At 33.8% G+C, this 13,399-nt stretch overlaps 1 protein-coding gene across 22 annotated transcripts in view; it reads right to left on the reverse strand.

Annotated features, from left to right (window-relative positions):
• The window catches only part of LOC139135804 (voltage-dependent L-type calcium channel subunit alpha-1D-like), a 169,733-nt gene that overhangs the window by 62,166 nt on the left and 94,168 nt on the right, over positions 1 to 13,399 (reverse strand). For all 22 annotated transcript variants that reach the window (XR_011553038.1, XM_070703524.1, XM_070703522.1 and 19 more), the window contains exon 4: positions 3,369 to 3,508. Coding sequence is in view for 21 of the 22 variants with exons in the window: in XM_070703524.1 (XP_070559625.1) it covers positions 3,369 to 3,508 (140 nt within the window). In the remaining variant the exon portion in view is untranslated. The remainder of the gene's footprint in view (positions 1 to 3,368; positions 3,509 to 13,399) is intronic.

Below are 13,399 nucleotides of genomic sequence, written 5' to 3' on the forward strand. Positions count from 1 at the left end.
ATATCATAACTATGACAAAACTTTCCAACAAAAAAAGATCCTGTTCATTATATGCATTTAAATCACACAGATTTGTGAATTATATATTTTGCTATTCCTATATTATTTAAACAATGATTTGATTGTCCACAGCTCAACTGATATTTTATTGAAGGAAAACATATATTAACATTTACCAGTAGTTAACATGTGTTTTAGTCAAGCAGTAACAATACGACGTATATCATCTGTGAAAGATTGTAAACACAACTGAGAAAACTTCCCTGCCTAAATAGAACCAATATTTTTCATCGGCATTCAAAAAATCATACAGTCATACAGATTTTACAATTCCTGGATGATCAAATGATTTGGTTGTGTCTACAGCTCGATTGATTGATATTTTATAAAAGGAGGACATTTACGACAAAGTCAACACATTAAGTCAACACATTTGTTCACATGAATTGATCTTACCAAGGACACAAAGGAGCCAGGATTTCCAGGCTTTATTGCCAAAGTTGACAGTAAACAACTAATTTGTGAAACTATGTGTGATATGTATCTGAATTTCTTCATTACAAAAATAAAACCTGTTCCGGAGATAAAATCAAACGTTTACAAGAGCCTAAGGCTGCATGTGCCAAGTACAGGAATCAAATCACAGGGAAAGTGACGTCATCCTGCACACATTTACTTGTTGTTGTTTATTACACATTACAACTCACATCAAACAGTGTACATCAATCAAGTCGTCTTTGATGTTTGCCACAATCACATAATCCATCTTTCGTCCACTGTCTATTATGCTTCATCATACACATAGATCAATTATATTTGAAAACTTGAGGTGTAATACACAGTGTAGCCTGTTTAAATAATCTGTGATTGTGGGTATACAACACTAAACAAATACCTGTTAATAAGACGTTAGCATACCACAAAATAAATTGGTTTCCAGACATTTCACTGTTTTGTGATGTTGTTTTAGACTGTAATGCTGCTGCAAATGATGTTTATGGCTGATACAAAAATTTAGGATCAAAGTACACTACCAATCTAGTAATTACTCAAGATACAGCTGTGTCTCATCATCAAATGTTTCCCAAGCTGCTCTGTAAATTAGTATTGTTAAAGATGCCTTACAAGGAATTATCAATTCCACTTTAGAATGCTTACAATTTGAAATTAGAATCTTTACAATATGGTTGAAATACAGAACAAATGCCTGGCTGGTTACAGTAGTGTTTTGACATGTCATATTGGTTTTTTTGAATCACATATTCTAATTATTATCATGGTAAATGTGATGCAGTGACGTGAAAGAAAAAGTTTCCCAGGTTACAGAAACAAAATCACTACTCATCACCTGTTTATTCTACAAAATTCTACAAATACTAAAATAACTTGTTTTGCTGCAGACTGCTGTTTTTTTAATAGATTTAAGAGTCCACTTTCCTTTCTGTCCAAGCTTTTATTCTACAGATATTTAAGTACTCCTGGTATGAGATAGCAAATTTTGTCAAAGCGCAAAAAGTAACAGCTTCTTGCTAATCTGTATTTCCCAGGGTTCATGAATTTTAATTATTAAATTGATAGCAATAATATTGGTGACACAATACAAATAATCTCATCAATATTTTTAGAAAATAAGCACAGGTCCTAATAGTTGCATTCCTATCTCCCCCGACACAGTTAGTATTTTTTTAATCAAATTAATTTGAGACACCATTGGTTTTTTGTTTACAACACAATATGAAATAGAGTATCTCTGTTATGATTGCAATTGAAGAGAACATTACAATAGGAGTGATCTATACCCAGCAGGATTTTAATAACTGCACAAGGTCATTTTGCATTGAAGAAATTGCTTCCTGGGTTTTATTATTATTTGTTAAAATTGTTTTCATACGTGTACTGGCAGACAAGACATAAAGAGAGTCATAAAGAAACACCTCATGTGACATACAGGTGAAAGACATTCATCAAGCGTTTACCAAATTTAAAAATCAATACAGAATGTGCATTCGGTTCAGATTCTGGAGGGTATTTATGAGAATATAATTCTGTCTTTGTAGACGCCGTACAAACTTATATATTGTCCTCTAGCCTTGTGTAATAGTGAAAGTGCTAGCTTTAAAATGAAGTTCTGCATCAAATTATTTCATGAGTATTCAAATTGTTGATCTTAAAGTGTGACTGAACCAATCAATAGCATGTGTACAATGCCAGTATACAAGTCATTCACCTGCAATTTGTAACTCTATTTGCCAACACCTTCAGGTAACACTTTTGTAAGACATTTGAAACATTATTTTAATACCTCCAGTCTATATGTGACCTTTGAATTATGCGCAGGTCTGCAAAATCAGTAAAAAACTGATGGTATTTTCAGAGAAGTTTCCTGAAGGCTTGGTGAAATTTGGTTTAAAAAACTGAACTCTCTTATGGCTGACACGCTTGTAAATTCATCTAGTAACTTTAATTTGGAAAACTAGTGAGCCTAGGGCACAGACAGAGCATTACTCTGTGGACTCCCTAGAATAGTGTCAATCAATGTGGACTCCCTAGAATAGTGTCAATCTGAACCAGCATGTAAATGCAAACAAACATGCAAAAAGTGCATCAGCTCAAATTTGGAGAGAGCTGTAGTGCATCTTTTTTTCTCAATATTACCCTTTAAATTTCCACATATAATTGCAAGGTTTAATGTTGATCATTGGTGTTACAATAAAATGTTACAAATGTTATAAAAAGAGGATGTCATTTACATTTTGTGGTGATAATTTTGCAGAAATGTATGAACGATACTTGTCATTCTAACAAAGAGACTAAGTCATTTGTTTTGTGCATATATTTTATGACAGGGGAAAACAAAATACCTTGAGTTAAGATGATCAATCATAAACAAACATATTGGTGTTCAGTTGTGGCTTGTTAGAACAGCTGTACAGTGTTACACTCACTACAATTTTATTTCTGTCGGATATCAGAAACTACATGGAGTATGTCATCCTTTTTTATCAGTCAGTAAACAGGGAAAGCTTCCAGACATGTTTTGCTGATTGACATGTTTTGAGATACAAAACTATTTACCTTGCTTTTCACTGATAGGGCACAATTTTAGGCCAATGAAAATCCTCCATCCATGATAAGTCAATTAAAGTTCATTTGCCTATGTAGACAATACTTATCCATACACTTTGCATACATGCATAAATTTAGGTAATGAAGAATCAGAAGGATTTGAAAAAACGTTTCAAGATTATGACTTAATTCCTTGTGTTTGTTTCTCTATTTGCCTGTGTATCTGTACGGTACATGCATGTCTTATGTTGAAAAATGCTATGAACTTGATAGAACAAGATAGAGAGGAAATTGGGACTTACCCTATAACAACAATTATAAAATCTAGAATATTCCATGCATTCCTAAGGTATGCACCACTGTGAAGTAGAAACCCATACGCAAGAATTTTCAAAACTGCTTCTAATGTAAATATGACAAGGAAGGCATACTCTACGTTCTCCTGCAAATAAACAGAAAACAGAAAGAAATTTTATTAACGGTAAGAAATCACTCACCAAGAATTGTCAATGAACAGATCAGTTCACATCAGTAGGCCCATATGTACAGTTTAAGTTTTCCATTCTCAAATGATAGGTACCCTATTTTCTTGAAAACTTTCTTGAAAACTTTCTTAATTTTAGATTTGATGGCTGATATCTGGTCTTAAATAAAAGGAGAAATACGCAAAGAGTACAATTAAAGCAGTACCACACAAATTGATTTGTTCCATTCCAGGGCAACTACACTTTGGTAAAATGCAATGGCCGTAAGCAAATTGATAGGACCACTGCACATAAAAAATGGGTGAAGTGACACAAAGGCTTATATTGAAAATTTCCGCTGGTTACTAGGGTACACATATACTATGGTACAGAGAATTGGTAAACTTTATACCAGGTAATGAAATACAGATGTTTATCCTCACGACATTCTGAGAAGGCTATTCCATCAAGTAAGGTCAGCCATGCTTTTAGCAGATAAAAATAACCACAGGAAAACAAGACACATGTATGAGTCTGACAGTAAATGTCACAAGCAATTTTCAAAGTTAACATATCAGTAAAATTTCACTTCAACTGCTCGATCACCTTCAGAATTGCCCTCACGTAGAGCAAACCCAGAACAAGGTTAGATATCACACCATTATCTCTTCCGTTATTTGCTTCAAGTGTTTTGATCATGACTATTGTTTTATTTGGCTGCCTCTTTGCACAATCATACTTGTTCAACTGCGGAGTTGTTTTATGAAAACATGCAAGGACAGACTAAAAATCTGATTGTTTCCCAGAACCATTCTGAGCATAAACGTACCCTAAGCCTCATACTGGACAAGGGGGAAGGAAGAAAATTTTCTAATGAAGCAGTCAGAATCAAAATCTAAAAGTTAATACATTGGAGAAAATATTTCCTTCGTGTACCCGGTAGAAAAAGAGCACATTGAGCTTTTGACAAGGTATCTTAATCATATTTATGACGGACATACTGTATTATTCAAAACTTGATGACATAGACAAATCTCTCTGTTACGACATCCCATTCTAAAATCCTCCACTGGAAATTTGAAACAATCGAAAAATTTAACAATGAAAATACATGGAAATCACTGCATGTTACCTTGTTGACATAAGTATACTATCATACCCGACCTGTTTTTCAGAATCAGATTACAAAATAAGGGAATGTTTTGAAAAGATAAATCAAAGACTGAAACAAAATGACAAAGTACATTCTTCTGGGTTGATGACCTACAGTTCAACCAGTCAGCCGCATAATTTACCTGCCACACAATCCTTTCTTTTATAATTTCCTACATGCAATGGAGGGAAAATGACCACACAGACTAATTAAAACTGTAAAGACTTCACAGAGTAATAGATTAATGATTAATGAATACCAAAATATATAATGTACAAGTAATTTTTTCAGTGTCTATCAATATTTTTGAAATTTGACTCTACTGTATAGTAATGGGTTTTTTAATTTTTAAAACTGCTATTTCAAACAATGTCTCCATGCAAATCCTATAATTCTACCTCAAAGAATATATAAATATGAATTATTTGAACATTTTATGATTGACTACATTACAATGATATACCAACACACTGATTACAAAGTTGATCAGCTGTAAACTGTGATAGTAAATATTACTAATATTGGGCAATAAAATTTGTATAAATGTCATGATGACAATATCTTTCTATATGTACCAGTATGGTTAATGACTTATTAAAACAGGGTAATTATCAACATTGATACATGTAAACAGTTAATACAGACCATTGACACATATTTAATCTGAATTCAAGTACATGTTGAGTGAATGTAGAGATTGACTGTTTTCACAACTTGCACACAGATGAATAAATTTGAATTACACATTGATTTCTTCAGTTAAAGTCTGTTTTGCAGAAATCACTTCTTCATATTACATTTACCAGTACATTCAATGGCACCTGCTTAGCATGTAAATGCATCTAACTAGCATTTTAATGTTGTTTCCTCCGTTGCTTATCAGAGCTGGGATTCAACATTTTTTTTTCTGATCTCGTCATGTCAACATCAACTTAACAAACTTTGATATTGCTTTTTAAATTAACTCTGATAGTGAAAATATATGAGATACACCTTCCTTTGTTTACGAATAAAATATTCTTATATTCTGGATTTAAAAACAGACACATTCCTCTTTCTTTCTTGAAAAAATAATGAAAAGAAGAGGACTATATTTTACAATCACAAATAAACGTATTTGAAATTTGCTATACCATAAACTTAACTGTCAATCAAGCAATCCAGCAACAACACTGGGAATCAACACTTGTCATGTTACAGCATTCCACACACTCTAAAGCTACTCCATATCATATTTGTCCATGCTGAATTATACAACTCTTGCATCTGTTGCTGTAATAGCCTTCATGAATAGCCTATAATTATGCTAAGTTCACAAGACCCCTTGATTTGACTAAATATATCATGCATCAGCTGTTTCCTGCCGCCTACTGCTGTCAAACCAGTGAAAGAGACTTAAATTACAGTGTGGTCAAATTGAATAAAAAATCGCCACACAAAAGTGTAGAATTTCATTTTTCTCAAATTATCCATTCCTTATGTATATTTAACGTGATGGAAGATATTTCAGTTTCAAGAGGCACTGGAGAATATTTTGTATTCAATTGACAATTCTGTAAACATTCAAGACTGTAGACACAAAATGTGTGTGTACTACAAAAATGATTACTAATGTTGACAATATGGACTTATTTACTATCATATTCATCAAAATAAAAATATCTCATCATCTACCCACAAAACTTTGGTTTACTTTTATCTGGCTCATATTTTATCCCTGCACAAACTTTTAAACTTAAAAGTTTATTTTCTTGCAAGTGTCCACATTGTAAGTGACAAAATACACTTTCAGATACATAAGGCCTTTGAGTTTTCATTCCAATGATTCTAGATAGGGGTATATCAACATTCAAAAAAGTGGAGATTTTCAAATCATGTGTATCTGATATTACGACATGCATTTTACAATATTCTAGTTTTCCATCATTTGTTTCATGCCAAGAACATTTACTAAGGCCACTCAGCAATGTCTGGAATTTATTCAATCGTCTCCGGGGAAACATTCTTTCTATTCCCATGCAACATTGTAAAGTACATAAAACAAAAATTCCTTATTTGTGGATTGGCCCTGATGACATCAGGCTGCTTGCATGTCAGCAAGGAAATTCAAGCTGTCCCATTGAAAAAAATTACATACTCCATCTGAGGAAGTGGCATACACACTCCTACAACTGGAATTGTGACTGTTACTCTGATAGCATAGACACTCCTACAACTGGAATTGTGACTGTTATTCCAAAAGGATACACACTCCTATAACTGGAATTGTGACTCTTCCCTGATACTAAAATTGCACAGATAAACATGAAGGTACCCAATCATTTCCTATTGAATATGACTGCTACACTGGCATGACTAGAATATTACTGAGACAACCTGTATACACAGAAAGAATTTCCTGTTCATTGACATCTTGATAATTTTGGAAAATAAACATTTTGATGACACTTGATGATCTAAAAATGGTTTAGCAATCAATGTAGTTGATATAGTTGAAAAAACAAATGAGAAATCACATGAGCTATTCACAGACTGTTGCCATATTGAAGGTATGACGTTGTTTGATGGGCTGACGTCATAGAAAGACTTCACTAGGTCAACAGCCATTGTGTTCATATTTCTTCTCTTATCTTGTTAATTAAACAGAAAGTCATCCATTTTCTGGACACTTTTAAGATTCTTAATGAAGCTGAAGACATTCTAAATCACAATATCTTGGTTAATTAAAAATGCGTCATGTATTCATAAGATTACAATTAAATTACCCTATTTAATGATGATTGGTTTCTTGAAATAGGCCAATACACAAAGTAAATATCTCTATCATCTATAAGTTTCATGCATCCTGCAATCCTAAGACAGAAAGAACTACATGTAAATTGTCCTTAGGTCTTGACTCCCATCTATATGGTTGGAATATACCATTATGCTATGGTTGATATATATATATATATATATATATATATATATATATATATATATATATATATATATATATATATATATATATGTACCGGTAGACACACACACACTACACAATCAAAATCAAACACATACACACACACACACACACATACACACACTCACATATATATATGCCCCTGCCTGTGCCTGATCCCCTGTGAGCGTATAGGGATGTGCATGAAAGAAAGCTTCTTTTCCTCTGATGGCTGAAAAAGCGCACATTTATTCAGCACTACTTGTTTTTCTCTTGCATGTGAATGGGGATGAATGACAAACACATTGTTATATCCTACACTAATTTTAATATAGCTGCCTGCCAAGGCTTTCAACTTTGATGATTCTGCCAGTTATATTTCCCATCTTTATTTTCCTGAATCTGATAGGAGTACTGTATCATATATTTCCCAATGGGTTTCTGTGCATGAAAAGAGCCATAGAATTGCCTAGACTCAAAGCTTATCAAGGACATCTTCATTCAAGTCATGACTAATGAATGGTGAACACATCGTACAGGTGATGTTATCTGTAACATAATCATTATCAGATCATTTACCTTTTTTAATGATAGTTGATACGAGTATCATGAATCAGTAAAGGAGATGCATTTAAATTTAATAATCGACCACACACTCAAGCACACTCCATCAGTGGGCTTATATATAGCCTAACAAATATTTAACATCATGCTGATGAAAGACAACATCGCCATCTCCTGTTCTCTAACATGGGTCATTTGTCAATAGACAACATCTACACTGCTCTGTGTACATTTTCCTTTCATTATAATTGTCCCTGGCCAGTGAATGACTCTGTGCATAAAATATAAACAGGATTAGTCTAGAGGTGAGTGATAACAGTGAAAAGAAGTCACTCAAATAAATCTGCCGTGTAAAAGTCGATTACTTTGATGACATCATGTCTCAGAGATGCCATGGATTTGGAGACACTGCATCTGCTTACATGTATAAATTGACAAATCAATACCAAATTAGAATTGTGTCAAAATTCATGACGATGTTGTGTTGCAAATTAGTGTCATAACTTTTTACCTTCATGGCTTGATCATCATAATTTTCCACAGTGTGGGTCACGCTATGAAAAATAATACTGTCAAAGTATTAACTTCCATTGAAACCAATTCTTATTTTAATAGCACTGTAGGCAATACCAGACATCTCATAATTGCAATATATATTTCCACAAGGTCTACACTAAGTGACCCGGCAAAACAACAAGGTTATTCATTTTACTGTAATCATGTTGAAATATAGTTTTTCATTTTCAGTTTTAACTGTTAACACATAAACCAGGTAAGCATTTTCAACAAAAATTTGTGCACAGTTGCTTCTTTTTCCACATATCATGACAGAGAAAAAAGTAGCTCTGACACAAGTATTTTCACTCAAGCAATGTTTCACTCCACTAAACATTTTCTCACCATCTGCTGCCTTCAATTCCATAAATGTGAGGTCTGTCACTGCTAGTCTGTTTTTATCACATGACCTTTTCTCCCAACACTCACTTAAGCAAATAAAAGCAACTTTTTGTGATATTCATAGATTAGCCTCGTCAAAAAGAAAGACCTGAATCCATGGCAACCACATCATCACCAATTTAAACAGGTGTTCATGACACAACCCTCAAAATTCAAACATTGCAATGTAGTGTGTCTGCTGACTTTCCGTACGATAAACTTTTTTACTGAAAGGCACTTTGTTTAAGCTTTTAAATCAGCAACTTGTTGGGGGGAGGGAGAAGGGGAGGGGGAGGGGGAGGGCTTATTTTATATAATTCCTTGATGCTGGACGTAACACTAATTTTAATCATGTGATGAACTGTAACAAACACTTTCATATGTGTGGCATTACTCCTTTGCAAAATGCCGTATAAACAATCAGCATTTTCACAAGAACACCTTGGTTCTTATGAATTCTGAGTTTTCTAACAAAGTTATGGACAACTGAAAACTTACTTCAAGATGTGCTTACATGAATGTGTTACAAGATGTAATTCTTAACAGAAACAGAAGAAAATCGAGATTAGCAGATCCATGCGCATAATGAATTCTCTTTGTTCATTTGCAGTGAAGTTACATTTCACAGGTGGGCATTCTCTGATTATGCAATGTATGACTGTCACAATGGTATCTTAAGTGCAAGGTACTGACTTGCTCAATTAGAATCGAATGGTTTTGTACCGGTACATGCTATCATTAAATGTGACATAAAAACAAAAACTGCATTAAGTTATAATATTTACAAACAAAATGTATTAAAAGAGAGTTTCAATTTTTATTATCTGCAATGGAAACCCCAACTGTACATCAGCAGTATGTTTGATGCAATGATGCAAACTGGATCACTTCAAATACATGGCATACAATTCCTTCAGTCGTTGTAAACATATAAATATTACATTTCAGATCTGTCTGTTGACATACGACTACATCCATGAGCATACCGGTATGCTGATATATTTAATGGACAATCACAGTTAGATTTAACGAGTGTCTTACTATCACATTTTTTACTTTTTGTTGAAAACATTCTTTTTCTTCATTAATAGTGGTATCAAGGTCAAGGATAGATCGTAATAAAAATAATGACCATCTGGTCTCTGCTTAATAAATACCTCACCATACCTCACCTTAGAAAGGATGAGAATTGCAAACCATGAAGAGAGCTTTGGATGAAACAATTATGTGTGTGACTCTCCTTTAGCCTGAACAACACACTAAACGTGATTTTTGTTATGATTGGCACCATTCAAGTCATGGAAAAGTCTTTGGCGTCTCTGGCACCATTCAAGCCATGGAAAAGTCTTTGGAGTCTCTGGCACCATTCAAACTATGGACAAGTCTTTGGAGTCTCTAGCACAATTCAAGCCACAGACAAGTCTCAAATATTTCCCTTATTATACATCATGAATCCTTAGTTAATGTTCTCCATCACTTACAATAAGAATACAGAAACATTTCACAACCACAAATATGTTAACAATTTCATAGATTTCCAAGCAGTTTTGATATCAGGACTTGTTACCATGGAAATGACCTGACAGATTTCAAATAACGTCTAGGCTAAAATGTAACATTCCTACTAAGACAGGATAACATATCTTCAGATCAATGAGTACCGGTATATGCCAGAGAAAAAACAACTCACATTAGACTATACAACACACAACAAAGGTCACTCTGCTGAGTGTAATATGCACTGCCCTAGAATCAAATATCTACTTTGAAGCACTGATCAAATGCCTAACATAATTTATGGTGCTCATCTAAAATTACATGACTATCATCCAAGAGTTAATTTACTGGCAGAATTATTTTCGACTAAATATTATAGGGGCATAATACAACAACTCCATAACTTTATGTTAGACATATACATGCATCATTAAATTATTATGCACCTTCTATTGAACATATTTTCATCCTAGAATTAACATTCACTCTCAATGACTTTATGAAAATCTTTGACCTTCATTCAGCATTACAATAATTCTCATTATGCAAACTGGTACAGTCACACAAGGAATTTGTACAGCCTGTCAAGTGAACCAGAAAAACCCTTATGTCTATACCATCATTTTATATTTTTGATAAGAATACTGACAACGTACAAAATTAATCCTTCTATTTTTGTGTTTAATTTGCAGAGCTAAAAAAACCCAAAATGGCCACATGCTGGTCAAATTAGGTGATATTACAAACCAAATCAAGATGCATATTTAACAACAATTGGTTATTCTACTTGACATGTAGAAATTTTGTAACAAACTGGTCCAGGTATGCCTTAGTGACAGCTTTAGATCTTTAGAACTGTCAAAAAAGTCAATAAAAAAGTTGCTGCCTGACAGCCACATTGGATTGTATCACAAAACAAATCTATGTGCATATGTGCAACAAATGTATAATGGGTCCAGGCTTATATTTCAGCTCTAGACATAAAAAATTGAAACAAATTATGGCCACCTGGTGGCCATATTAGATCCTATCATGAAACAAATTGATGTCAATTTTGCATGCTATAGGGTTATTTCCTTGTACCGACTTTGAAACATATTGGTCCTGGCATGTCTTAATTATACAGCTCTATACACAAAAAGCTTATAGTAAACAAAATGACTGTCTGGTGGCCACATCCATCTTATCACAGAACAAATCTCCCTGCATACATGAATGTATAACAAAGGGTCATGTCCTTGTACCAACTTCAGAAAAAATCTGTCCTGGTTCACAATGAAAGAAAATTCAACAATGATCTGCTAACTCTGAGCATACTCAAATCAACACGCTGTACACATAGAAAGTAAGAACTTTCAAGATTAGGTAATGGTAACTTTAAGTCAGAAGGAGAACTTCACATCAACAAAAGTGACAGGAAATTGGTTGAATAATAACATGTCAAACACCGCAGCATCTCAATCTGATGTTCATAACTGTGGACTAATTCATAAACTGGTACCATGCATGTGTTGTCTGTGGTATATGCCATACCTGGCAAATTTGACACGCAGTTTCTACAATTAATAATTGCCAGATTTGTTACAGCCTCAATAGCTGTGAATTTTATGCATTATTTTCATTATTTTATTTTCAAACCAAAGTTGGTTAGTGTAAATGTGTCAACTGGAGAACGTGTATGGGTATCAGCTGCACTGCTCACTGATTTGGACTATGACTAGGTTGAATACTGTAATAGATGGGTGCAGCACTCGTAAAATATGGCGCCCCCATGAAAAAGTACAAAAATGCAGTATTTCGTGCACATATACATCATGATCATCCAAGAACAAAGCATGATGCCATTTACTTGAATGCACAACACACAATGGTCAACATTTTGTTGTCATAATCTTTATTTTCTCTTTTACGTGATTAGTTTCTGAAAATGGTGGGAAATCTAAAACTTTTGAATTTACGTGCCACTTTCAACATTTACGACAGTGTTGTACACTTTTTCAGTCATTAAATGGGTCTTATTCAAAGAAAACTCCTGGAAAACGGGGGATATTTTGGGATCTGTTTATTGCACATCCACAGCTATTAGGGCTATGAAAGATAACCTCATTAATTGATGAGTTCTATATACCGGTAGTGTGTTTCATCTCTGTTTCTTTAATGCTATCTCAATATCCTTGACATTATGTCTGGTATGTGACTTGCAATGCAGATTATGCCATATCAAGGTTTATTTCATGACACCAGTGTAAACCATACAATGACATGTACAATTTTGCTTAAAATTCTTAACACTGGACAAGTGGAAACTGAACCAGTCATGCAACTTATTGTCAAATACCAGAGGGATTTCAGTCGATCTTTCAAAATAGCATGCATACCATAATTTATTACGGTTAACAACGGCTAAATTTTGTCAAACAACAAGAAACGAGCTAATTACCCAGCAAAGTTACCACAGAAATGAAGAGTACCAACAAAATATAGTTCATTATGTAACTGTACATGGATAAAAGTAGAGGCATAATAAAGCAAAAACAAAAGATTTCCACATTTACATATGTCCAACAGTCAAATTTTTTTGCCTCTGTGAAGCAAAAGTGGTGAAATATTTGAATATTGACAAGTCCAGACCCTTGATGATCTTCCATTTCAAAGACTGTAATTATAGCTGTTCACACTTGTCATGAGTATTCTTACTGCATTTCTATTGGTGATATAAACATCACTTGTCAGGTGTTTACTTAGACCATCAGGTGATTACATTCAACGACAAAACATGTA

Source organism: Ptychodera flava, chromosome 6 (assembly GCF_041260155.1).
Source record: "Ptychodera flava strain L36383 chromosome 6, AS_Pfla_20210202, whole genome shotgun sequence".
In the NCBI taxonomy this organism is placed as follows: Eukaryota; Metazoa; Hemichordata; class Enteropneusta; family Ptychoderidae; genus Ptychodera; species Ptychodera flava.